The sequence below is a fragment of the Rhincodon typus genome, chromosome 36 (genome assembly GCF_021869965.1).
Source record: "Rhincodon typus isolate 14 chromosome 36, sRhiTyp1.1, whole genome shotgun sequence".
NCBI classification, from domain to species: domain Eukaryota; kingdom Metazoa; phylum Chordata; class Chondrichthyes; order Orectolobiformes; family Rhincodontidae; genus Rhincodon; species Rhincodon typus.
This window is the reverse complement of record NC_063367.1, coordinates 1,148,288-1,175,440: the sequence shown is the minus strand read 5'-3', so window position 1 is coordinate 1,175,440 and position 27,153 is coordinate 1,148,288. Positions and strand designations below refer to the sequence as shown.

Genomic DNA, 27,153 nt, shown 5'->3' with positions numbered 1-27,153 from the left:
CCAATAGCATCTTCACCAGTGCCGTCCCTGTGGTTGCATGTGGAATGGTCCTATAATCAGACAAAGAGCTGTGACAGCTTGCTATCTAGTGAGGTCTTCAGTGCACTGAAGTTTGGACTGTTCTTTCTGCCAGGCCATTAGATGATGGGTGATATGGAATGTCCAAATTTGTCGAATCCATTTGACTTTAAGTAGTAACTGAAGTCCCTGGTGGTGAACGATGGCCTGCTATCTGTCATCAATACCTCCAGGACTCCAAGTGTCTCAAAAGCTATCCCCAATCTTTGTATTGTCAAACAGTCATACAGCACAGAAGTAGACCGTTCGGTCCAACCAGTTTATGCTGACCATAATCCCAAACTAAACTACTCCCACCTCCCTGCCCTTGGCCCATATCCCTCCAAATATTTCTTATTCATGTACGTATCTAAATGTCTTTTAAACGTTGTAACTGTACCTGTATCCAATACCTCCTCTGGAAGTTAATTTCACACATGAACCACTCTGTTTAAAAAGAAAATGTTGCCCCTTGTCTTTTTTTAAAATCTTTCTCCCCTCACCTCAAAATCGTGCCCTCTAGTCTTGAAATCCCCCAACCTAGGGAAAAGACACCTGCTATTCACCTTATCTATACCTCTCATTATTTTATGAACCTGTAAGGTCACCTTTCAACCTCCTATGTTCCAGTGGAAAAAGTCCCAGCCTACATAGTGTCTCCCTATAAATCAAACCCTCCATTCCCAGCAACATCCTGGTAAATCTCTTCTGATCCCCCTCCACCTTAATAATATTCCTCCCATAGCAGGGAGACCAGAACTGGACACCGTACTCCAGGAGAGGCCTCACCATAGTCCTGTAAATCTCAACTCCTAATCTCACAGATCTGAGCAATGGAGGCAAGCATGCTAAAATGCCTTCTTAACCACCCTGTGATGTGAACTTCAAAGGATTGTGTACTTGAACCCCTAGGTCTCTCTGTTCTACACTACCCAAGGCCCTGTTTTCAATTGTATAAGTCTTGCCTTTGTTTGTTTTACCAAAATGCAATTCTTCACATTTATCCAAATTAAACTCCATCTGCCATTCTTCAGCCCATTGACCCAATTGAACAAGTTCTGTTTGTAATCTTAGACAACAGTTTTCATTGTCCACAGTATCACCAATCTTTGTGTCATCTGCAAATTTACTAACCATGCTTTCTATATTCTCATCAAAATCATTTATATAAATGACAGACAAAAGTGGATCCAGGACTGAACCGTATGGAACAATGCTAGTCACAGGCCTCCAGTCTGAAAAACAATCCTCCAGCATCGCACTGTTTCCTGCTATTAAGCCAATTTGTATCCAATTGGCAAGCTCACCTTGAATCCTATGTGTTCCAACTTTCGTAATTAGTCTACCATGTGGAACCTTGTGAAGGGCTTTACCAAAGTCGGAGTAAACCATATCTGCCACTCTGCCCTCGTCAATCTTCTTGTTTTCCTTAATCAAAAATGCCACGCCCCCCCCTTTTGCCTCTTTTGCTATCCTTCCTATACCATCTGAAAGTTGGAACATTGAGGTGCCAGCCCTGTCTGTCCCTCAGCCAAGTTTCTGTAACAGCCATGATGCTTGTTCCTCAAGTGTTTGACAAATGGACCATCTGCACATCCAACTGCTTTGAGTGGACATCTGTAATGACTAAAAACATTGAACACACGATACATTCTGCATAGTCAATATGCAACTGAGTCCAAGATTTACCAGCCATTCCCACAGATGTGGGGGAGCTGTGGGTAGTAATTTTTGACCTTGTTGACACTCAGGGCGCCGTCCCACCAATGTGGCTATATCTGCATCCAGATCCTTGCCCACATCTTCGTTTTGAAGACCCTTGGATGATCTTGGTGGAGTTCAGTGAGTATTTGACAGTGACCTTTGCTCAGGACAATTGCTCTTGCTTCCCACAACAATATGTAGTCCTCTACCGTGAGCTGGTCTCTCCAAGTTCAACAAGGTTTTAATTATGGTTGCAATGGCCCTTTGGTTTCCCCTATTAATACCAATTGTTTTAGTTTGGAGAGGACTGGATCTTTCTGTATCCAAAGGCTGATATTGTTTGCTGTGACTGGTAGCATGTCAAGAAATTTCAGTGTTGTGACCGACTGTTCCTCTCCAGGGGACAAGCTGATACCACTCCTATGCCATACAGGAGGCATTGCACATCAATACCAGATCTTTTGTTACATCATAGCATGGCAGCACGTGAGAAATGATCATTGTTTCTTTACTTCATCAAAAACTGGTACCTGTCTGTTAGACCATTTCCAAGGCTGACCCTTTTTATAGGAGTCTATGCAATGGTGCCAGGATGGATGCCAGGTTGTGTATGAATGTTCCAAAATAATTTACCAGAGTCAGCTCCTGGACAGACAGGGGGGCTCTCACTTGATCTTCCAATTTGTGTAAGCCGGTCTTGTTGACCCTACAGCCTAAGTAAATCACTTCGGGTGCCTAGAACGCACATTTTCTCCCCCTTAGGCATATGCCTGTCTCAGAAGAACACATTAGGACCAAATCCAGGTTCTCTAAGTCTTCCCTCATTGGTTTTCCTTTTAATCAAGACATCATGGTAAATAGCAACCTGAGGTGAACCTTGTCAAATGTTCTCCATCGTCTGCTGAAACATTGAACAGGCTGAAGATACGCCAAATGGTGGTCTTGTATATTGGGGTATAAGCCCTTATGGATATGAGTTGTGGCATACTTCTAAAAATGCTGGTCTAAACACAATCACAAGTAAGCGTTGTTCATGTCAAGCTTCATGAAGGAGAAACCTCCTGCCAGCTTTGCGTACGAATCCTTTATCCAACTGTGAAAAACGGTTTATTGTTTTATTAAATTCCCCACAAAGGCAAACTGACCCATCGGGGTTCAAAATTGATGCAACCAGTGATACTCTGAGAGTTGGTCTGGTTTGATGATTCCTTCACTTTCCAGTCTTCTGAGTTCTGCTTCTACTTTTAGGCATAAGGCAAATGGCACTGGACAGGCCTTGCAGAATTGTGAACTTGCTTCTGATCAATATGCGAAGTTGCTTAGGCTCCTCTGATGGTCCTTGGATCTTCCTGGAAACCTGCCTTTAATTAGCTCTTCAATCAGGCAGCCATTTTCTAATCAAAAAATGTTGAGCCAATTTAGATGAATCTCTTGTAACCAATTTCACCCCATCAAGCTTGGGGCCCAAGCCTTCTGTGATCACTGGTAACCAAACCAGTTGCCTTTCTTAAGAGATTGGAACAGAGGTTGTACCCTCGATCTGCATAGGTTCCCCACTGTAGGCTCTCAGCCTAGCTGAAGTCTTGCACAAATTTAAGGGCTGGAGTCCAGAGTGAATTTTATTAAAAACTGGTTCTGCCATCACTGAGAGCCATGCTGGTATCAACCTTGATTTGAACTGGGCGGCCATTTACCTGGACGGTTACTTTGGTTCTGATTTGGATGTTGCTAACCAATTTAACTCCACCTCATCTGGTTTAGAACAGTTTCCAGGGTGTAAACTCCTGGATACTAGCATATGATTTAACTCATTCCATTTAATTCTAGTAGAACTCTGCAGTCCCAAATCCGCATATTGACAACAATGCCTTTCCGGGCCGGATCATGAAACTTGGCTTTCCTTTGGAGTTTCGTTGTGGACGAACCTGGAGTTACTCTTATCAGGATATTTCTTGAGTGGGGCTATGCAGTTTCCTGCACTCAAGTGGTATTCCATTAGCTCAGGAGGACTGATGAGGCTGTCCACTTCCATCGGAATACCTTGCAACTTACATGCTCCACTTGCTGCATTTTCCAATGATAAAGCCAGTTGTAGTGCCTGTTTGAAGTCCAGTTGAGCTTCAGGCATTCGGTGTTTTTATATTGTCATATCATTAATCCCGCCAGACTGTTCCCAAACATCTCATCAAGACCAGCTGTCTTAATCTAGTCATAAACCATGATATGGATTTTCCTCGTTCTCAAATTGCCAAGTAAAAGTGACGGCCTCTCGGAATTAAAAGAGGCTTGGGGCCATAATATTTTTTAACTTGTCAATCAGTTCTTGAAAGGTTTTAGTACCTGGTGCCACAGGAAAAGCTGGGCTTTTAATGACCCAGAATGGCAGCTCCAAATGCTGTCAGGAGAATTAATTGTTTCTCATCCGCCACAATGTCATTTGCCCAGGCAAAGATAACACATTCTTTCCACATACTGGCCCAGTTGTTGACAGCAGGGTCAAATGAGTCAAGTTTCCCAAACAGAGGCATGATGTAAGAAAGTGCTTATCCCCAACTTCAAAATGACTGTTGCAAGTAAGTTTCTTCAGGATCATGCTTTACTCTGGTTCTGAACTCCCTCAGTCATTGGAAACATCCTTGATGTGTTTACCCTTTCTAGTCCTGTTAGAATTTTATAGGTTTTCATGAGATCCCCAGTCATAACTGATCCAGTCCCTGATCATAGTCAGTCCACCGTTCTAAGGATAAGTCTGGTAAATCTTTGCTCCTATATTCGGATCCTCTAACTATGAAGGCTAACGTACCATTTGCCACCTTCACCTGCTGCACCTGCGTGCTTACTTTCTTTGTACAAACCTGGGTTTAATTATGCCTCCCCCTTTTCCAATCAGATAATAATCTGCCTTTTTTGTTTTTGTCACCAAAGCAGATAACCTTACATTTATCTCCGTCATGCTTATCTGCCATGCATTTGCTTACTCGATCAACTTGTCCAAATCACACTGAAGGATCTCTCTACTTTTATCTTTCTCACAGTTCACCCTCTGATTCGCAGACTTGGAGCTATGACGTGTAGTTCCCTCCTCAAAATCAACATATATTGTGAGTGGTTGAGGGTCCAAACACTGCTCCCTGCATAAATGTTTATTGGAATTTAGTTGTTTTGACGGATGCATATAGAGCTGTTGTTCATCCGTACCACAGAGAACTCAATATTGTGACAGATGTAATCAGAAAAATGTGTCAACTTAGTTGATTACTAAAGCCTGCAACTTAATTTTACGCAATAAAAAATCTTGGAGCTTGTATCTTGTTTAAATAGTCTGCTTCATGTTTGTACTCTGGCTAATGATGTATTCTTTATTATAGTCACTGCCTGCTGCTTGGGGGGAAAAAATCCAATTATTTCTACTCGTTGTTTATTGTCTGCCGACCAGTTCTCAATCCATGTCAGTACACAACCCCAGTCCAATGTGTTTGACTTGGAAGAAGTGTTTGGCATCTTGGGTGATGAGGAGAGAAGCTACATGTAACTTTTTTAAAACATTCAAGTTTTATTTCTTTTTGCTTAAGCTGTCTCTCCTTTGCTCCTGAAAATGTGAACTGCTGCAATGCACTGACCAATGCATGAAGTTCTTGAGGTGTAGTCACTGTTGTAATAAGGGAGGCTGGGAAGCCAATGAAGCACAGCATGATCCCACAATTATGTTGAGGTAACTTTGATTAATATGTTGATTGAGAGATTTCCTAGGGCATTGCGTTAAAGGATCAGTTTTGAATAACCTGGGTTCTCAAAGGGCTGATAAGGTCTTTGTTTAACAAATGAACTGAAAGGAGACATCTTCAGCATTGCAGCACTTTCTCAATGTTAAAGTGCTGTACTGTATGATGTCTAACATTAGTGGGGTAGAGTTCTGAAGATATTGATGGTGCTTGCCATTTTTCATGCATTATGTGGCAACTTTTCGAATGCAGGGTACAAATGAACGCAACACCATGGCTCAGTGGTTGGCATTGCTGCCTCACAAGGACCCCTGTTCAATTCCAGCCTTAGGTAACTGTCTGTGGAGTTTGCACTTTCTCCCTTATCTACATGGGGCTCCTCTGGGTGCTCCGGTTTCCTCCCATAGTCCAAAGATATGCAGATTAGGTGTTGGTTGAGCTAAATTGCCCATAGTGTCCAAGGTTGTGAAGGTTGGGTGTATTAGCCATAGGCAATGAAGGGTTACAGGGATATGGTAAGGTGGTTGGTCTGGGTGGGATGCTGTTTGTAGGGGTGGTGTGGACTCAATGGGCCTGTTTCCACACTCTGTGGTTTCTATGATTCTAACTTTTCAATCATTTACCACCCTAAAGGCATTTCCAGCAAGTTCCATGAAGTGGCACTCAATAAAAGAAAAGACAGTACAGTCTTAGTATAATGAAGCAGCTCTCATTAGAAATGCTGTTTGCAGTGCATGTGAATATTGTTAATTGATCAATAATACAAGGTGTTACGTTGGTGAGCGCATGACCTTGCTGCTGACATCTTTCCTGCTTTAGTAGAGCTAAGTCATGTAGTCGTACTCTGAGCAACCTTATTCCTTTGTTTACCATATTTAATTTTCTAACAAGTTAATTTAGAATGTCTAAGGATCTCTAAAATCAATTAGTGTTATGCAAAATAAATCAGTGGAAACTGTTATGCAACACATAGGTTGCTTCATAAGATTAGAAAGTGTGCCTCAATGTTTATTAGAATTTAGTTGTTTTGATGGATGCATATAGAGCTGTTGTGCATCCGTACCACAGAGAGCTCAATAATGTGACAGATGTAATCAGAAAAATCTGTCAACTTAGTTGATTACTAAAGCCTGCAACTTAATTTTACGCAATAAAAAAAACTTGGAGCTTGTATCTTGTTTAAGTAATCTGCTTCATGTTTGTACTCAGGCTAATGATGTATTCTTTATCTAAATCTTAAATATCTTACCCATGATAAAATCATGTTTTCCACTATTTTCTAGTGTTTCTGTGGGAGGGTTGCTAGACCAATTAATTCCGGTGGATTAAAGTCAACCACCACCCCCGTTTTTACGAAATATTTTTGGGAATATTGTCTGTTGCAGCCTCTGGTAACGATATTTTATTTATTGATTCCAGATGCACCCTGTCTTCCACAAGCAGCAATGGACATTGATGAAAATGCTAGAAACGTACTAGATGCAGTGGATGTACCAGGAACACTGGTGGGTGAACGAGCAGCAAGCTATCCATCTCCTGTGCACCCCACGACTATTAATTTCTCTTTGAAGCACTGGGGAACAGAAATCAGGTGAGGCAATCTTGCCAAGAATTATATTTAAAAAGTCTAATTACTGAAACCTTTAAAGCTACCAAGGAACAGCAAGCTTTAAAAATTAAGTCTTTAGCAACTTAAACTTGAGGGATGTAATGTTTTTCATGCTGGTTGGCCGATCTGTGGAATTAATTGTTTGAGGGTACTGAAGTGTAAATTGTGTAAGATTCGAGCGGTTGCATTTTCAAAAACAGAATTTTTTTTCTTTATTCTTTCATGGGATGTGGTCACTGCTGGCAAAGCAAGTATTTTGTGCCCATTCCTAATTGCCTTTGAACTGAATAGCTTGCTAGGCCATTTCAGAGGCCAGTTAAGCCTCACCTGGGCTGCACCAGGTACGGACAGAACATTTTCTTACCAAAAGGATATCAGTGAACCAGATGAGTTTCTTCAGCACTCAGTGATAGTGATAGTTATCATAGTCACCATTACTGAGATTAATTCTAGTTTCCAGATTTGTTAATTGAACTTCAGTTCCACCAGCTGCCATGGTAGACTTTGATCAAAGCTCCCAGACCAGGAACCTGAGCCTCCGAATTACTAGTCCAGTGACATTACTGCTGTGCCTTTGGGGATATGTTGAAGGGGCAAGCAAAGAGAATTTAACTTTGAGAATGAAATAGGCATGTTAAGTTCAGGCATTTGGATCCTTTGAAAAATATTGTAATTGCATTTAAAATCCACAAAATGTTGGAGTAATCCAATACGTGCTGACGACCACACATCATTCTGTTCTCCATCCAAAGTGATGTGAAGTCATACTTGGCACATTGTTGGAGGTCAGTCATCTCAGTACCAGGAGCTCCTCAATGTAGTGTCTTAGACCCGGTAATCTCAGCTACTTCATTATCACCTTCCCTCCATCATAAACTCTGAAATGGAAATCTATACTGAGATTATGCAATGTTCAGTTGCATGCTCGATGCCTCAAATACTAAAGCAGTCTGTGTCAATACTTGGGCAAAATTCAACCTTGGACTGATGAGTTCATCCCTCAACAAGGGTGTCCAACCATCTACTCTTTACTTTCAATGGCGTTACCCTCACCATTGACCAGAAACTTAATAGGACTGAAAATTATAGGAGCAGATCAGGCTGTATGGTTTGCAATAAGTAGGTCACCTTTTGACTCCCCACAGCCTTTCCATCATTGATAAGGCACAAATTAGGAACGTGATGGAATTCTGTCTACATGCTTGGATGAGTGCACCCACAATGCTTCAGAATTCAACACTATTCAAGTCAAAACATCCACTTGATTGGCACCTCATCTGTCATCCTGAGTATTAATTTGCTCCATTACCATGCAGATTGGCAGCAGCATGCCCTGCAGTAACTCTGGCTCCTTCAATGGATCTTCCAAACCAGTGACCTCTACGATATAGAAGGAGAAGGGCTGCAAGTGAATTGGAGCATTCACTTAAAATGTTTACTCCTTAACATTCTAGTGTTGTTCATGTTTAACCAATGTGTGGCCTTTGTTTTTGAATGCCTAATACATTGTACGTGGCTTTGTTTTTAATGATGCCATACTCGTAACATTGAGAGGCTAAAAATAATTAAAAGATGGGAATAAATATAGTCTACTGGAGACTATAATATTTGTCTTAAATAACCTGGAAGCTGATTTGGGATCAAAGCTTTGTTCAGAACCAGATGGTGTCTCTTGACACATGAAGATGTTTTAAGAAGTAACTTCAATTCTTTTAACTGGCTGAAATCTCAAACTATGGAAATAAAAATATGATGAGCATTTTGTTTTGTTAGTGAAGCTAGAGGGGCTTGTGTTATTGCAATATCAGTCTGCTTTGCAGTTTATGGGCTCTTTGTATTGGTCAGGCACTAGCAGGTGTAATTCTGCTGTTTTTAGTGACGTCTTTCTGTTTCCGCACTGAAGAGCTTCTCATAATGAGCTCCTGAGAAAGTCTGTTGTTTTGGTATAGTGGGGAATTGTTATTTTATCCAACATTTAAAGGTAGCTTAATAACTTTTACTCACGAATACATGGGATGTGGGGGCACTGGCTGGGACGATATTTATTTCCCATATCTACTTGCCCTTGTGGATGGTAAACGGCTGCCTTGAACCGCTGCAGTCCATTTAATGTAGGAACACCCACAGTGCTGTAAGAGATACAGCAACTTTGAAGGAACAGCAATCTATTTCCAAGTCAGGAATGTGAGTGGCTTGGAAGTGAACTGCAGGGGATTGTGTTCTCATCTGTCTTCAGCCCTTGTCCTTCTAGATGATAATGGTATAAAAACAAAGTCTGGAGAAATTCAACGTTTTTGGCATCATCTCTTTGCTACAAATGCTGCCAGACCTGCTGAGATTGTCTAGCATTTTCTGGTTTCAGGTTTCTAACATTTGCTGTATTTTTCCTTTAGATGGCAATGGTTGCAGGTTTGGAAGGTGCTATCTAAGGAGCCTTCCTGCATCTTGTAGCAAGAAACCCCTGCTGAGTATGGCTAGTGGAGGGTGTGAATGTGGCATGTGGTGCCAATCAAGTGTGCTACTTTGACCTGGGTGGTGTCAATTTGTTTTTGTTACTGGAGCTGCATTCATCCAGGAAGGTGGACAGTATTCCATCGGCTTCCGGATTTGAATCTTGTACATGGTGGACAGGTTTTGAATAGTCAGGAGATGAGTTATTCTTTTTAGGGTTCCTAGCATCTGACCTGTTCTTGTAGTCAGTGTATTTGTATGGTGAGTCCAGTTCAGTTTCTAGTTAATGGTAACCCTCAGGCTGTTTATAGTCAGGGATTCAGTGATGATAATATCACTGAATGATGAGGGACAGTGATTAGATTCTCTTTTGTTGGCGATGGTTAATTCCAGGCACTTGAGCAGTATGAATGTTATTTGCTACTTGTCAGCGCAAATCTTGCGGCATTCAGACTGCTTCAGTATTTGAGGAGATGAGAATGGTGCTGAACATTGTGCAATCATCAGCAAACATCCCTAGTTCTGACCTTATGATGGAGGGAAGGTCATTGATGAAGCAGCTGAAGATGGTTTGGACACTTTTTTTTTCTGATGAGCTCCTGCAGAGATGACTGACCTCCAACCACAATCATCTTCCTTTGAGCTAGTTATGATTCCAACCATGGAGAGTTTCTCCTAACTCCCATTGACTGCAGTTTTGTCAGGGATTCTTTGATTCCACACTCAGCCAAATGTGGCCTTGATACCAAGGGTAGTCACTCTTACCTCACCCTGGAATTCAACTCTGTTGTTGTTTGAGCCAAGAATATAATGAGTGGTCCTGATGGAACTCAAACTGAGCATCAGTGAGCTGGTCACTGCTAAGCAAGTGCTACTTGATAGCACTGTTGGTGACCCCTTCCATTACTTTACTGATGATTGAGAGTAGACTGATGAGGTGGTATTTGGCTGGGTTGGGTTTGTCTTCCTTTTCGTGTGCATGACATACTGGGCAATTTTCTACCTTGTCAGGTAGTTGCCAGTATTGTAGCTGAACTGGAACAGCTTGACTAGGGAATGGCAAGTTTTGGAGCATGTCTGCAATACACTTGCCAGAATGTTGAGAGAGCCCATAGCCTTTGCATTCAGTGCATCCCTCTGTTTCTTTGTGGTTCAAGATAAATCTCCTGTTATGAGATCTTTCTCAAGTTAAATCTGATTGCTAGGTTAAATTGCTACTCTTGTGTAATAAGCACAGAAAATTCTGGAAATATTTGAGGTCTGGCAGCATCTCTGGCGTGAGAAACAGTCAGATCAGCACTCATCAATTGGAAACATTAATTCTTCTCTCTTTAGAGTCTGCCAGATGTGATTGAATGTTTAAAGTATTTTTAGCTGTTACTACAGATGCTGGAAATCTTAAATATGTTGATTTTTCTTTTAAATTTTAATTCTTGGGTATCTGTGATGTTAGCTTTACAATGTTTAATAAAAGGGTAGCCTCTGTAATCTAACTGCAGAGAGCCTACATGCAACCATGCCAAACCTCTAGTGTTTTGCCTTTTGAAATATCATCAAAACAAATTGTCTTTTCTGGAAACTGATTATGTTTACATGTCGTTGCTAAATCCACATGTTTCCATATCAGTGACGTTGCCTAACATTGTCCCTACCTCAGCTCACCGGATGCAGAATTTCTTGTCCCATCGCTTTGTTACCTACATCTGATTATTCCAGGCTATCTTCCGATTTCAGATTCTCTCAGTTTAAAAGCATTGAAAAATCTGGCACTCATCCTAATTCAGTCCAAATCTCACTCATCTGTCACCATTTTCTTGCTCACCTAGCTTTATCGCTCCTCACTAAAGCCTTCACTCCATTTAGCAATTCTTATTCTTGCCGCCTTATGGTTGCTATTGTCGGCTCCATCCCCTACAACCCTTCGATATATTGGCATTCTTCCAATTTTGTCCTCTTAGATATCCTGGATTTGAATTATTCTAGCATTGCCAGTCATGTCTTTAGCTGCCCAGAAGCTCTGAAATTTTTTCTATAAACCTCTACGCCTCTCTATCTCGCTTTCCTCTTCTAAGACTCTCATTAAAACATACTCCTCTGACCAAATTCTTTCGTCACCTATTCTCATATCTGACTGTCAGATTTTAATGCTAAAATGCATTGAGACATTGTATTAGCTTAAAAAGTGCTGTGTTGTTATAGATATAATTTAAATTTATATTAAATTCTGAACCTGATACAGAAATTCAATGTCAAACCTGAAACCAGGAAGAGGAAATAATGAAAACCGGAAAAGTATCTTCTACACTGAGGACTGGGAACTGATTGATCCCAGCCTCAAAGAGTTGGAAGAGGCAGCAGCACATGAAGAAAAGAGAAAAAATTCCACAGAAGCAAGTAGAGGTTTGTGGCCTCATTTTAGAGTTGCAACTAAATTAGTTCAGAAAATCAAGCATTATTGTACTAGCAGATTTTCTTTCAGAGAAAAATTATACGCTTGGATAAGACCATGTTTTTATAATCTGCCTAAGGTTTTTGTTCTGCCAAGCCTTCAGTAGTTCCACTCAGTATTTCAGTTTGTCAGCTGGGTTAGAGAAATTGGAGCACTACAATGCCAACAGAAGGTCTTTTGGCCCATTGTCTGTATTGGCCAAAAAGGAGCTATGCAACCTACTCCCATTTTTCAACCCTTGGTATATAGCTGTTTAGATTATGGTACTTCAAGGCATATTCAAACCTTTGTAAAAACAGAGTGTGGCAAGGTTTTCTGCCATCCAGCCCCCAAATGGATTGTAGGCCAATTACTGCGCATCATGGACTGAACTCTTGATCACAGTCTGATCACCCTAAACAAATTTTATCCCAGATTATGACCTCTAATGCCATTAATAGACTAATGGTAAATAGTTTCTAAAAATCATATGTTTGTGTCCTGCTCTAGAAAGCCAAGGTTCAAGTACCATCAGGTCCAGAGGAGTTTCAGAAACATCTAAACCGGTAGATTAACCATCTGTGTCTGCCGTAGGTGGGTTGAACATTGCCCTGATGCCATTGATGATTAATTGGCCTGCTACACATCTGTACGTGAAGTTAGCCGTTGTATTATCAGAAGCCTACTGAACCCTCTCAGAATTAATGCCCAGCAAACTTTCTCAAGAAAATTGGGAGAAAGAGAAATGTCTTGGCAAAGAATTAATTGAAAAGAAACATCAAATGCTACCTTCTGGTCCTCGAGCAATTGCACTTTTTGGTCACTTGACAAAATTATTGTTATAGAAATTTTATCCTTTGAACTGCTCCTTTCAAAATAAAAATTATACAAATATAACTGTCGATTTTATTCCTGCGAGTTTTTTTTTGAAACTCCAATTTTGCACAATGTGTTATATTATTCAACAACTTTTATTTGACAATGTTGACAACACATTTTGAAGTTAATTTAATTTTAGTTCAATTATCTTGAAACTAAGAGGATCAGACTAATGCAATTACTCTTTCTTCCCAATGTAACTATTTTTGCCTTGGTTTTAATGTTCTCTTCCTAAAATATGTACAGTACATTTAATTTGCATCCTGTTCCCCTCACTACCACCACATACTCAAGGCTAGGGTTGCCCAACCTTTTTTGCGGGGTCACATTTCAAATTTTTTTCATGCAAGGGCCAATGACCAAATTTTGTAAATACAAGGATTGGCATAACATTAAAATGAATTTCAATTTAAAAGCTGAAAAATGAAGATGGTGTTTAATTTGCTGAGCAAAAGTAATCAAAGCAGTAAATTGTTAATTTTTCAAATTGGAGTAATCAGTAAAGATGACCACTGAAATGTGCCCAGCAGCGAAGTTAGTTAACTAATCAGAGGAGAGTAGGTCTGATTGTGTGAGACTCCCAAACTTTCTCACTCTCCCCGCCACTCACTGTCCCTTAGTCGCTAGCTGGGCTTGGGTGCCTCACTCTGCCATCATGTCTATAGATCTGTGTGGAAGGGTGCGAGTCTGATCTCCCAGCAGCCAGTCAGAAATGTGGAGTCTCTTTCCTGTCTCAAAAACATAAAGACTCTTGGTTGCCATCACTTATAGCTCTCTACTACAATTACAGTATTCAGGCATCAGGTTGAATGAACCTACTCTCCTTCAAGCTGCTCACTGCTCTTCCAATCATAGAATGCTCCTCTGCCACTCAGCAGCCTGTCAGTAAGTGTGGTAGAGTAACATGCTGGGATCAGAGGAGACTTTCCTTGTAGATCTTTCATTTCCACTTACTGTTTTTTGAACACTGTCTCTTTGGGCCTAACTTTGCCTGGGGCATATGGTGAACAAGCTAGCCCTGGATACTTAGAGATAGCAAGAACTGCAGATGCTGGACTCAGAGAACACCGTATGGAGTTGGAAGAACACAGCAGGTCAGGCGTCAGGCAGCAGGCAAGTTGACATTTCGGGCTGGGACCCTTCTTCAGAGGTGGAGGAGTTACAATACCAATCAGGGAGAATATCACTCGGATGACATATTGGAGGGCTCAAGCAATGAGGCAATATGGGTAGAGCTCAAAAATAAAATGGGTGCAATCACTCTGAAAGATTATACTATATAGTATATCGTATTATACCCCAATATCCACATTCAGGAACAAATATGTAGGCAGATTATGGAAAGGTGCAATAAAAACAGTTGTCGTAGTGGATGATTTTAACTTTCCCCATATTGACTGGGACTCCCTTGGAGCAAGAGGCTTAAACAGGGCAGAATTTAAGTACATCCAAGTAGATTTCCTGAAGCAGTATGTGGATAGTCCGACTAGAGGAGAGGCCATACTTGACCTTGTATTGGCTAATGTGACTGACCTTTCAGTGGGAGAGCATTTTGGAAACAGTGATCACAACACTTTAAGTTTTAAGATATAGCAAGAACTGCCAATGCTGGAGTTAGAGATAACATAGTGTGGAGTTGGAGGAACACAGCAGTCCAGGCAGCATCAGAGGAGCAGAAAAATTGACGTTTTGGGTCGGCACCCTTTTTCAGAAGATCGTCAACTTTCCTGCTCCTCTGCTGCCTGGCTTGCTGTGTTCCTCCAGCTGCACACTATGTTAACTTTAAGTTTTAAGTTAGCTATGAATAAGGATAAGTCAAGACCTTGTGGGGAAGGTACTAAATTGGGGGAGGGTAAGTTATGTCAATATTAGGGAGGAGCTAGGAAGGGTTAACTGGGAGGAGCTGTTATCAGACAAGTCCATATCTGACGTGCTGATGAGAGTTCAGGACCGGCATATTCTAGTAAGGAGGATGGATGCCAAGGTAAGGGATCATTGGATAACGAGGGAGGTTGTGAATTTAGTCAAAAGGTTTAGGAAGCTAAAATCGGACGGACTGTGAGAAATATAAAGAAAGCAGGAAAGAACTGAAGCAGGGAATTAGGAGAGCAAGAAGGGTGCCATGAAATGACCCTGGCAAATAGGGTTAAAGAAAATCCCATTATACATACGTTAAAAACAATTGGATAACTAGGGAGAAAATAGGACCACTCAAGGATAAAGAGGGATCTTGTGCTTCGAGGCAGTGGATGTGGGTGAGATCCTAAGTGAGTATTTTGCATTGGTATTCACCCACGGACTGTGTGTGGAGCATGCTAATATGCTGGGGCATTTTGAGATCAAGAAAGAAATGGTGTTGGATCTCTTGAAGGTAGTAAGTCCTCAGGATTTGATGGCATTACCCCAGGTTATTGAGAGAGGCAAGAGAGGAGATAGCTGGGGCCTTGACCAAAATTTTTATCCTTGCCAGCCACTGGAGAGGTCCCAGAGGCCTGGTGAATAGCTAATCTTCCTCTGTTCAAGAAAGGAAGCAGGGATAATCCAGGAAACTAAACTGGTGAGTCTCACATCAGTGGTTGGGAAGCTTTTGAACAGAATTCTTAGGGGTAGGATTTATGCGCATTTGGAAAAGCATGCCCAATCATGGGTAGTCAGAATGGCCTTGTGCAGGGTAGGTCATGTCTTACTAACTTGATTGAATTTTTCAAGGAGGTAATGAAGATGATCAATGAGGGTAGAGTAGAGGATGTTGTCTACATGGATTTTAGTAAGGCTTTCGACAAAGTACCTCATGGTCGGCTCATCCAGAAGATTAAGATGCACGTAATCCACAGTGACTTGGCTGCATGGTTTCAGCATTGGCTTGCCCATAGGGAGGCAGAGGGTAGTGGTTGAAGTGTGTTTTTCAGGCTGGAGGTTCATGACTCATAGTGTTCTGCAGGGATCCATACTAGGACCTCTGTTTGTGATTAAAAACAAATGACTTGGATGAAAATGTAGATGGCTGGGTTAGTAAGTTTGCAGACGGTACAAAGATCGGTGGAGTTGTGGATAGTGTAGAGGCTGTCAAAGGGTATAGCGGGATATAGATTAGTTGCAGATATGGGAAGAGAAGTGGCAGATGGGGTTTAATCTGGGTAAGTGTGAGATATTGTACTTTGGGAGATCAAATGTTAAGGAAAAGTATACAGTTAATGGCAGGATCTGATCAGCATTAATGTATAGAGGGATCTTGAGGTTCAAATCCATAGCTCTGTGATAGTGGCCACGCAAGTAGAAAGGGTAGTAGAGAAGGCATGTGGCATGTTTGCCTTTAGTGGTTGGGGAATTGAGTACAAGAGTCAGGATGTCATGGTGTACCTTTACAAGACTTTGATTAGAGGGTGCAGAAGAAGTTTACCAGGATGCTGCCTGGATTAGAGTGTATGGGCTGGAAGCTATAATGAGAGGCTAGAGAAACTTGAGTTGTTTTCTCTGGAGCAGTGGAGGCTGAGGAAAGACTTGATAGAAGTCTATAAATTTATGATACACATAGATAAGTTTGAAGGTCACAATCGTTTTCCTAGAGTTGAAATGTCTAAAACTGGGGGCTATGCATTTAAGGTGTAAGGGGAAAAGTTCAAAGGAAAGGCGAGGGGCAAGTTTTTTTTTAACCGCAAAGAATGGTAGGAGTCTGGAACACGCTGCCAGGGGTGGTGGAGGAGACAGGTATGATAGGGACGTTTAAGGTGCTTTTAGATAAGCACGTGAATATACAAGAAATGGAGGGATATTGACCAAGGGCAGGTAGATGGGATTAGTTTAATTTGGCATCCTCTTTGGCATGACATCATGGGCTGAAGGGCCTGTACCTGTGCTGTACAGTTCTATGTTCTAAATGTGGATTTGTCTGTGTAAGTACACTGTGATTGCAGAGCCATTCCAATTTGAGGCCTGTGGCATTTTATTATGGGGTTATTTGGGAAATGCCCAAAAATAATGATGTAGCAATACTACATTTGGTGTGAATTCCTCTTTTAAGCATGGATTATGTAGCTAAAAGTGGTTAAGAAAAAATATTCAAACCTCAATATTTGACTTCAAAATAGAGTGCAAAATTGAAATATTGACTGTATTTTCAATCATTTAACCATAAATTGATTTGACTTGACTTGCCGTTCTCAGTAATAGTTTAGTTTTGAACTGGAAAGATTTATTGGCATGTTCTGTAGGTTCGGCATTCTCTTTTGATTTTGCAAGAGCAACGCGAGTTAAACGGCCACCGTTCTTGAGAGACATGATTGGAACATCAAAGAATCGGAATAGCAGTGAGTCATCACCTGTAGAATGGATCGTTACCAATGGAAAGGCATCGACAGAGATTCAGACCAGAATTCAAGCTCAGCAGGAGGAGCTGAACAAGGTGAAAGAAGATTTAATCAGTCAAAAGGTAAGGTTTGAAGAGTCAAAACAGCATTATTTATAATTTTTTTCATCATCTTTCCAGATAAGGAGATTGAGCAATGAGAGATGTCATTTCTTATAGTGGGGAATATCAGTTCAGGGATTGGTTCAAGGAGCCCTTGTTCTGTATGAACCTGTGATATACGTGGCTTGCCCCATGCTTGATACTGACAATAGGTACAAAAGTATTAGGCTTTTTTTTGACATCACAAAGGATTGAAAATCTGTTGTTTAAAAATCAATGTCCCTTGACCAACTTTACAAAAAATAATGAGCTTGTCATTATCTCGTTGTTTGTGGGACTGCTTTGTCAAATTGGCTGCTGTGTTTCCTGCATTGAAGCAAGAACCACATTTCAAAGGAACCTTGGCTGCAATGCACTTTGTGACTGCCTAAGTAGGAAAGGCACTATATAAATACAAATCTTTGTAAATGTGCGTGCCACAGGATTAGAAGGATGATAGAAACTTCATTTAAAAACCTGTGCAGCAGAAATGAATTGTGAGTAAAGGCTTGAAATACTAGGAAGACAGAAATATGGACAATTCAGTAGAAGTTTATAAACTTATTGAGATTGGGGATTTATTCACCCATTTAAGACTGAAGTGATTTGGTTTTTATCTCAGGGCACAGTGAATCTATGGAATTCTTTACTGGAGAGGCTTTTCAAAGGTAGGTCATTAAGTGTATTCAAGGTTGAAGTAGACAGACCTCCTTACTGATTATGGAGAATAGGCAAGTGGAGTTGAGAATTATCAGATTAGTCATGATCTCACTGGTGGAGCAGACTCAGCGGACCAAATAGCTTGCTTCTGCTTCTGCTTCTGCTTCTGCTTCTACATTTTACAGCTTTAAGTACAGACCCTCGGGTTATGAAAAGGAAACCGTAAGATATTAAGGGGGTTTTATGGCTAAATGCTGAGAGAATTTTTCGGTTCATAGGGAAATCTAGAACAAGGATACATAGTTTCAAAATAAAAGGTCTTCCACTTCAGACAAAAGTGAGGCACTTTGCTGAGGGTTACTACTGTTTGCAGAGAGCAACTGAATCTGATATTGAATATATTCATGACTGAGTTAGATATATTTTCGATAGCTGAATTTGAGGGTTATAGGGGCCAGGGAGTGAAGTGGATTTAAGACCACAATTGGATCGTCTTATTGAATGGAGCAGGCTTGAGGGGCCAAATGGTTGCCTCCTCCAATTTCTTATATTGTTATGTTTGACTTCAAAAAGATAGTAGTGAGCTGCCTACAATTGCTTGGTTTTCCAGGCCATTTTGCAGGACCCTTAAGAGTCAACCACATTATTGGGAGACTGTATCAAGCTAGACAAGACAAAGCCGATGCCCTGCATTAGTGAACTTGTTAGGTTTTTATAGCAAATCAATAATTTAATATTCATTATTATCGGAAGAATATTTACTTTAAGATTGTGTTTTGAATTTAAATTTCTGCAACTGCTGTCGTGGGATTTGAACTCATTTTCCCGGAATATTATTCCTCTGGAACACTGATTTGTTAACATTGCCAATATGCAACGATCCCTTAGTTGTTTTTTGCCACAATTTGAGGGAAAGTTAAATAAATATTTGAAACTGCAGAAGATGCAGGGCTGTGGGGAGAGAAGAGGACAGTAGGATTAGCTTTTGATTGTTCTAATAAAAAATGGGCTGAACGGCTAGCTGCCTCTGTGTTTTAAACTTCTAATTAATTGAAAATCTAGTAAAATGACAGAAGTTATTAATTCATGTAGAAATTGAAAGACAATCTGATCATTAGTCATTCTACTGTGTTTTTACAGTTTAGGTTTTGATCTAATTCCAATTAGAATTGTGGATTAACATTTTATTTAGGATTTGTCCAATGTCTGGTCTGTGGTGTCCAGACACATGATTTCGTTGGCTTGCGTACTTCGGAATGCACAAGTTTAGCAGAACAAGATTCTTGTATCTGGGCATATTATGCAACTCTCTAGTTGGTGAAACAGTTTTTCTGTTGTGCAACAGATGGGTGAAAATATTACCTGGATTTTAGATACTGAAAGCTGCTTACTTTGAATAACTAAGTGCATGCATTCTTTACCGTTAGTGGTGTATGCAGACTAAAACGTGTATGTAAAGATTTTTTAGTTGTGCAGATCCAAATGATTACGATTTCAAATCCAGTAGCATTTCGGGCAAAAACAAAACAGTTTTAATGCTAACTTACTCATGGATTTAAAGATGTATTGTAATTGCTCTATTCTTTTGACTGACCATCGCTTTAATTCTGCTGGAACACTGTTTAACAGTATTGGCCTTCCTGGGAATAGAGCCCAAAGTAGCTGTGCCTCATTTGTATTTTGTCAACCTTTGGTTCCTCCTCTTTGATCAAACATCCCCTCCCCCCTCATTTTGTGTATCCTTCTATTTGAGATTTCATCCTAAATGTGAGAAGGCTTATAAGTGCACATAACATAACTATGAACATTGTGGTGCATGGCGCATGAGCAAACTAAGACCATTTTTCCACCAACAGTTACAGTGGTTTAAAATATAACCTCGGGCAGGGTCTGGAGAAGACTGTTCCTTTCAGATGGTTCATTTCTACACAGGATTCCTTTTCATTGCTTAATACTACAATAATGTTACACTGCCAGATAATTAAGATTGTATGATTGCAAGATTCCAGCTCTCTTTAATTGAATGTTTCCATCTTGATTATGTGATTATTTAGTTGGTACTTTTGTTTTAAAATCTGCCACCTGATGATTTTGTTTTCTCATTTGCTGAAGAGTTGTACACAGTTAGCGAAAGATGTGGAGGTGCTGGTGTTGGACTGGGATGGACAAAGTCAAAAATTACACGGCACCAGCTTATAGTCCAACAGATTTATATGAAATTCGTCAGATGCAGTGAGAGGAGAGCACACTTCAAACTTAAAACAGGCAGAACGATAGGAATATACAAAAGGTGACAGGTCAGGTCAGACACTGAATTGTAGGTGTGAGGCCTTGTTAAAACTGAGACAGATTCTGGACCTGGAATGAGGATGGTTTTATTCTGAAAACAGGAATTTATAAAATGCCACACTGACTGTGACTACAAATTGTGCTTTTCTAGAACAAAATAGAATGTGTCTGCAAATAAACAAACATCTTGGATGAAATGGTTCACCCCATAGGTTTTGTGTGGCGGTGGGGTGGTGGTAGGGAGCTGACAGTGTGTGGGTGGGCTGTGAGACAGTGTGGGGTGGGGAAAAGATAAGTAATCCAAAGCTATCCCTACTCATTAAGGTTGAGAGATCATAGCTTATCAAGGTGATGTTCATTTCAGGTTAAAACTCTTAGATTCTGGACAAGGCCACACAACTACAATTCAGTGTCTGACCTGAGTTGTCACCTCTTGTATATTCCCATCACCCTGCCTGTTTGAAGTTTCAACGGTTAAGCAGACAGTAATGAAACCTTAAATTATCTTGGAGGAGTGACTTGAAACAAATTCTGGAATTTGTAATTCAATCAATCGAAACTTGCGTCTCCTTTCTAACAAAGTTCTCCATACCCTGCTTCTGCAATTTCTAGAATGCAGGAATGTATTAATGATTAAAGATTCAACAGGAGGCAGTCAGTCATCCATTTTAGGTTAGTTGTACGATCCTTTGATCTCCCTTCCTGTAAACTCTTTGTCTGTGTGCTCTTCTCTCACTGCACCTGAAGAAGGGGCTGTGCTCTGAAAGCTTGTGATTTCAAATAAACCTGTTAGACTATAACCTGGTGGTGTGTAATTTTTGATTTTTGACAGTTAGCAAACATGCATATCAAAATGACTCTCTTTATTGATACGTAGTCTGTATTGAATGCTGTAGATGTTTAGGTTATGAGATGCATTGTGCTGAAATAGATGGCAGATGTTGAATGTTAAGACAGTGGTGGAGGCGGGTACAGTTAATAGCATCTAAAAGGCATCTTTGTGCTGAATGACTCTGTATAACTGGGACCTCTTGGGGAGACTACTAGACTAATAGAGAAACCCAAATTTTTGGACTGTACTTAAGTTAGAAGGCTTGTGGCTGTGAAAGCTACAGAACAGAGGCTTGATTGCTCCCTGGTTATCCACTTATTATACACTTATTATAAATTTATTGAATGCCCAGAGAATAGATTCTCAGTTATAAGTATTAACAACATTCATTGGAACCTACTGAAAACTGTGTATGCTTTGGTGTCTTCAGAAACCAAGCAAGATACAGGCTTGTGCTTATGATGTTACAGATCATGGAGTCTTGGCCAGTTATAGCTCATTTATTTTTTTCTTTTTCATTTATCCCTTAACTGCCTCTACATGACTGTCTGTGTATCCTTTTTGACACTGGGCACTAAAATCAAAGAAAATTGGGTTTAAATCGTAGACATTAATTAGTTTACCTTGTTGCTTAACTTTCTTCTGCTAAAGCTACCGTATTAATAACAAATTGTAACTTCTTTTGTTTAAGTTTTGAATTTGGTATGTGGTTTCAGTTATTCACAAAGTCTGGTATTCATTATTCAAAAAGTCTGGTAGGAACCATTGGTATCAATTTTGAGGGTCATTGAATGTTTGAATTTTACTGTATTCTGAATACAGGGATAGGGTGGTTGATTTGATTTGGCTGTCTGTCTTTGTCTTGTAACAAAATGTACTACATAATATTTATCATAAAGAGCTGTTCCATCTAGTCCAGAACACCAGAGGATGAACTTAGCGGAAGGAGTGAAGAATTCAAAACTAATTCATAATTAAATTGGCACTCCTTTATTCTATGATTGTGGCTTCTGGTTCTAGATTCTCCCATAAATATATGGGTTTCAGCAAAGTCTTTGACAAAGTCCCATGAGGAAAAAGCACTTGGGATGCAAGATAACTTGGCAAGTTGGATTCAAAAATTGGTTAAGTGCTCAGAGAGAGAGGGTAGTGGTAGAAGGCTTTTTTCATATCTGGAGGTGAGTGTCTCGTGGATCAATGCTGGGTCCGTTATTGTTCGTGATATTCATAAATAATGTAGATGAGAGTGTGCAAGGAATGAAAAATAAGTTTATGGATGACACAAAGATTGGTTGGGTGGTTGACAGTGAGTAAGAAGGTCTTGGGTTATGGGAGGATATAAACAGATTGGTTGGATAGGCAGATCAGTGGCAGGAAGGATTTAACCATGATAACTATGAGATGATGCAATTTGGAAGAAGGAACAAGACCAAGGAGTACTCGATGAATTGCAGGACATTTCGAAGCGCAAAGGAAAAGAGAGACCTTAGGGTGTTCGTCCACAAATTCCTGAAGGTGGCAGCACAGTTAAGAGGGTAGCTAAGAAGGCTTAAAGGGCACTTGCCTTTATCAGTCGAGGCATAGATCATCAAAGCAGATCGGTCATGTTAGAACTTTGGTTAGGCCACAGCTGGAGTACTACAGGAAGGTTGTGATTACACTTGAGGGAGTGCAGAGGAGATTCTTGGATAAGCAACATTGGTCTGTGTCACCAAGCTGTCAGTGCTAATCTCTTTAAAGGTCAACCAGAACATCTCTAGATTTGATTTAGCGTAGGTGATGCACACACTCGCCTTTGTATTTGAGTTGGGCTCTTCCCCAGTGGGGAGTTGGCTTTGAGACGGGGAGCATATTTAGAAAGGAAATGTGTAACTGATATTTGTGCTAAACTATAGATTTACAATAAAAATGCTGTAAATCTCTGAAAGGCTTTTCCCACCTAATTCAGCAAATGGATATTGGTCTGTTATATAGTAGCAGCCCTTGACATAGAAGCAGCACCAGCAGGAAGGAAGTTGAGAAAGAATCAGTGTAGCTGGCAAATGCCAGAGTTACAAGCAGAGGAGCCAGAGGGTGCACACAATGAGCACACATGTGCAGACGTAAGGAAAGTAGACGAGGAGAAGAAGCAAGTTACACTCGGGGCGGGGGGAAATAATCAGTTTTCTTTTGCTTATCCAAAAAGGAGGTAGGAAATATTCAAGGTTATGGCTGTCTCTAAGGTTTTAGAGGTTAATGGGTGAGCTGGCTAAAAAGATCTATAACCTGAAAGAAATATGAATAGCTCAGGGGTATTAAAAAGCTGAGTGTGTTCCCAAAATACAAAAAATGTGAAACAGTGTGCAATGGGTTGATTACTTGAAAAGGAAATCTAGAAAGCTACGGCATTGGGACTGTTTTGGTCCAAGGAAATAAGATTTGTAGAATGTTATGACTAAGACCAAGCCGATCGCTGTTCAAAAGAGTCTCAGCAGAGTCTACAGTAAACCAAGCAATAATCACCAGTCATCTGATTGACAGGAAGCCCCTTTCAAAACAAAATCTAATATCCACAATGAACTTTCATTGACGACTTTTGAAGAAATCACTCAAGGAGTTTGCACAATACTTGAAATCAATCCATATTGCACAATCCTTCAAAGCAACTTCTAGCCTGTTTGCTGATAATTGGACCAATGAAACAGTAAGGTCAAAACCAGACTCTTGACCTACCCTGCATGAATAAAGAACAGCATATTGTGTAACTGTGTAGCTGTGTAGTGTCACATTTGTACCAGAGTGATGTGAATACTTGATTGAGAAAATGCATCTTTATGTCAGCTATGCAAAGTGAAGTTTAGCTTTTTGTCTTAAGTATTGTTTGCCTTTTAATTCCTATGTAATATAAATTGATTTTGCAAAAAACCTAAAACCATAGTTGAAGTCTCCCATTAGTTATAAAGGTTTGCAGCATAGAAACAATCCTCTTTGGCCCATTGAGTCTGCACTGGTCAAAAACAACCTCTTAAGTATACTAATCTCATTTTCCAGCACTTGGCTGATAGCCTTGTATGCCTTGGCATTGCAAGTGCTCATCTGAATACTATTTAAATGTTATGAGAGTTTCTGCCTCTACTACCCTTACAAAGCAGTGTTTTCCAGTTTCCCACCACCCTTCTGAATGAATAAAAATTCCTCATGTCCCCTCTAAACCTCCTACCCTGTACCTTAAATCTATGCCCCCTAGTCATTGATTCCTCCACCAGAAGAAAAGTTTTTTTCCATCTATGTCTCTCATTTTATACATCTCAATCATGTCCCCCACCTCAGTCTCCTCTGCTCCAAGGGAAACACTCCAGGCTATCCAATCTCTCTTCATAACTGAAGCAATTCAGTCCAGGCAGCATTCCGGTAGATCTCCTCTGCACCCTCGCCAGTACAATCCATCCCTCCAATAATGTGGATTCGTACAATTATCTAGCTGTGACCTAACCGACTTTCTATGCAGTTCCAGCATAATCTCCCTGCTCTTAAACTCTTCTGCCTTGCTAACAAAGACAAGTATCCTATATACTGCCTTAACCATCATCTGCCTGTCCTGCTACCTTAAAGTACTGGTTGACATGCTTGTCAAGGTTTCTTCGATCCTCAGTGCTTCCTACGCTGCTACCATTTACCTTCCTTTGTCTTGTTTGTCATGCTCAAATGCAGCACTTCACACTTATCCGGATTGAATTTCATTTGCCACTGATCAGCCTATCTGACAAAGCCCATTTGTGTTGTCCTGTGTTTTAAGGTATCCTCACTATTTATCACCCCACCGATTTTTGAATCATCTGCAAATTTACTGATCAACCCTGCTATGTTCAATTCTAACTCATTTATATTTGCCACAAACAGCAAAGGCCCCGACATGTTCCTGGCAGAACCCCACTGGACACAAGCTTCCAGTCATAAAAACACCCTTGACCATCGCCCTCTGGATATACAATTGACCAAGTGGCACGAAGCAATATTCTAAATTTCCTTGGATCCCACGGGCACTTACTTTTGCTATCAGTCACCCATGTGCAATTTTGTCTCCTTGGACTTCAACAAGGCTTTCAATAATGTTGAATGCATTGCCCTCACATACACACCTGATCACCTCTTTGAAAAGTTCAGTCAAGTTGGTCAGACATGACCTCCCCTTAACAAAACCATGCAGACTATTCTTGGTTAATCCCTGCATTTCCAAATGCAGATTAATTCCGTCCCTCAGAATTGCTACCAATAGTTTCCCACCATTGTGGTTAGACTGACTAGAGTATAGTTGTCCGGTTTATCCCGTTTGAATTATGGTATTACATTGGTTGTCCTCCAGTCCTTGGCACCTCTGTTGCCGGGAAGGAATTAAAAATTATTGCTAGCATCCTGGTATTTCCTCCCTTGCCTCACTCAGCAGCATTGAACGCATTTCATCCAGCCCTGGACATTTATCTACTTTTTAAACCTGCTAGACTACTCATAAGCCTCCTGCCTGTCTATGCTAATTTCTTTAAGCCTATCACAGTCTTTCCAGCTGATTTCTATTTCCACATTGTTCTTCTCTCTCGTGAGTACCGACACACATTATTCTTTTAGATTCCTACCTCCTAGCTCCACACACAAATTACTGAGGTCCTTAATGGGCCCTACTCTTTCTCTTGTTATCCTTTTACCCTTCACATACTTGTATTTTCCTTCATTTTATCTGCCTTCGCTTTATCTTTAATGCCTCCTTTTTGTTTTCCTAACTTCCTTTTTAAGCTCCCCCTTTCACATTCTGTGCTCCTCTATGGCTCTGCTGTTTGAGCCCTGAATATCTGCCATAAGTCGTTTTTATTCTCTTATCCAGTTCTGTATATCCCTTGATATCAGGGGTTCAGTGGATTTGTTGGTCCCACCCTTTATCTTTGAAACATGTTGGCTCTGCGCTGTCCTTACTCCCTCCTTGAATGCATCCCATTCCTGTGAGACAGATCTGCCTGAAAGTATCTGCTTTCAGTCTGCCCAAATCAAACCTGATCTTATTAAAATCAACCTGCCTCCAGTTTAGAACTTGATTTCTGGTTTGTCCTTGTCCTTTTCTGCAACAATTTTAATTCTAACAGACTTATGATTGCTTTCTGCACAATTCTCCCCCACTGATACTTCAACCACTTGCCTAGCTTCATTACATAAAATAAAGTCCAGAACCTCCTAGGGCCTTCTACATACTGGCTACATTCATCTTGTGAATGCATTGTAAGAATGCTGCTCTCTCTAAGCCTTTTACATTATGTTAATGTTGTGGAAGTTGAAACCCCCTTCTATCACTACAGTATTACTTCTATACATCTCAAATCTGATGAACATCTGTTCTTCTATTTCTCTCGTATGCTACACTCCTTTTTGTTTTTATGTCCGTCTGTCTAAATCTGGCCTTCTAAAATGTCGTCCCTCTTTACTGCTGTAATTGATTCCTTGAACAATATTGTAACACTCCCTCCTCTTATCTTTATCCATGTATCTCCTGAAGATATCCCGGAATATTGAACTGCTAATCCTGCCCCTCAATTATGCCTGTGGCAGGAATGAAATCATACACCCATGTTTTAATTTGTGGCTTCAACTCATCTGCCTTGTTTGTCAAACTCGTTGCATTAAAATAAATACCATCCAACTTTGCTATATGCCCTTAACTGGCATGTAATTCCTATGCCGCCTTGACTGCCTTGCTGTCTCTTCCAGTTTTGAGTGTTCATCTTCCACTGCTGAACCTTCTCTTAGGATCCCACCCCACTGCCAAGTTAGTTTAAATCCTCTGCAAAAGCACTAGCTAATCTCGCTGCAAGGACGCTAGTCCCATTCCAGTTCAGGTGCGACCTGTCTGCCTTATACAGGCCCCAGTGTCCCAGAATTCTAAGGCCCTCTCTCTTGCAACCTCTCTCCAGCAACTGAATTAACCTCTTTTTTTGCTAACTTGATGTGGAGGTGCTGGTGTTGGACCTGGTTGGACAAAGTTAGGAGTCACTCGACACCAGGTTATAGTCCGAGATAGTAGGAACTGCAGATGCTGGAGAATCCGAGACAACA

The 27,153-nt window shown here is 40.6% G+C and overlaps 1 protein-coding gene across 1 annotated transcript in view; it reads left to right on the top strand.

The window, feature by feature from the left end:
• The window catches only part of LOC109931476 (TBC1 domain family, member 2B), a 154,202-nt gene that overhangs the window by 68,964 nt on the left and 58,085 nt on the right, over window positions 1-27,153 (top strand). Inside the window, exons 3-5 of the mRNA XM_048617018.1 lie at window positions 6,903-7,074; window positions 11,783-11,943; window positions 17,062-17,279. Coding sequence (XP_048472975.1) covers window positions 6,903-7,074; window positions 11,783-11,943; window positions 17,062-17,279 — 551 coding nt within the window. The remainder of the gene's footprint in view (window positions 1-6,902; window positions 7,075-11,782; window positions 11,944-17,061; window positions 17,280-27,153) is intronic.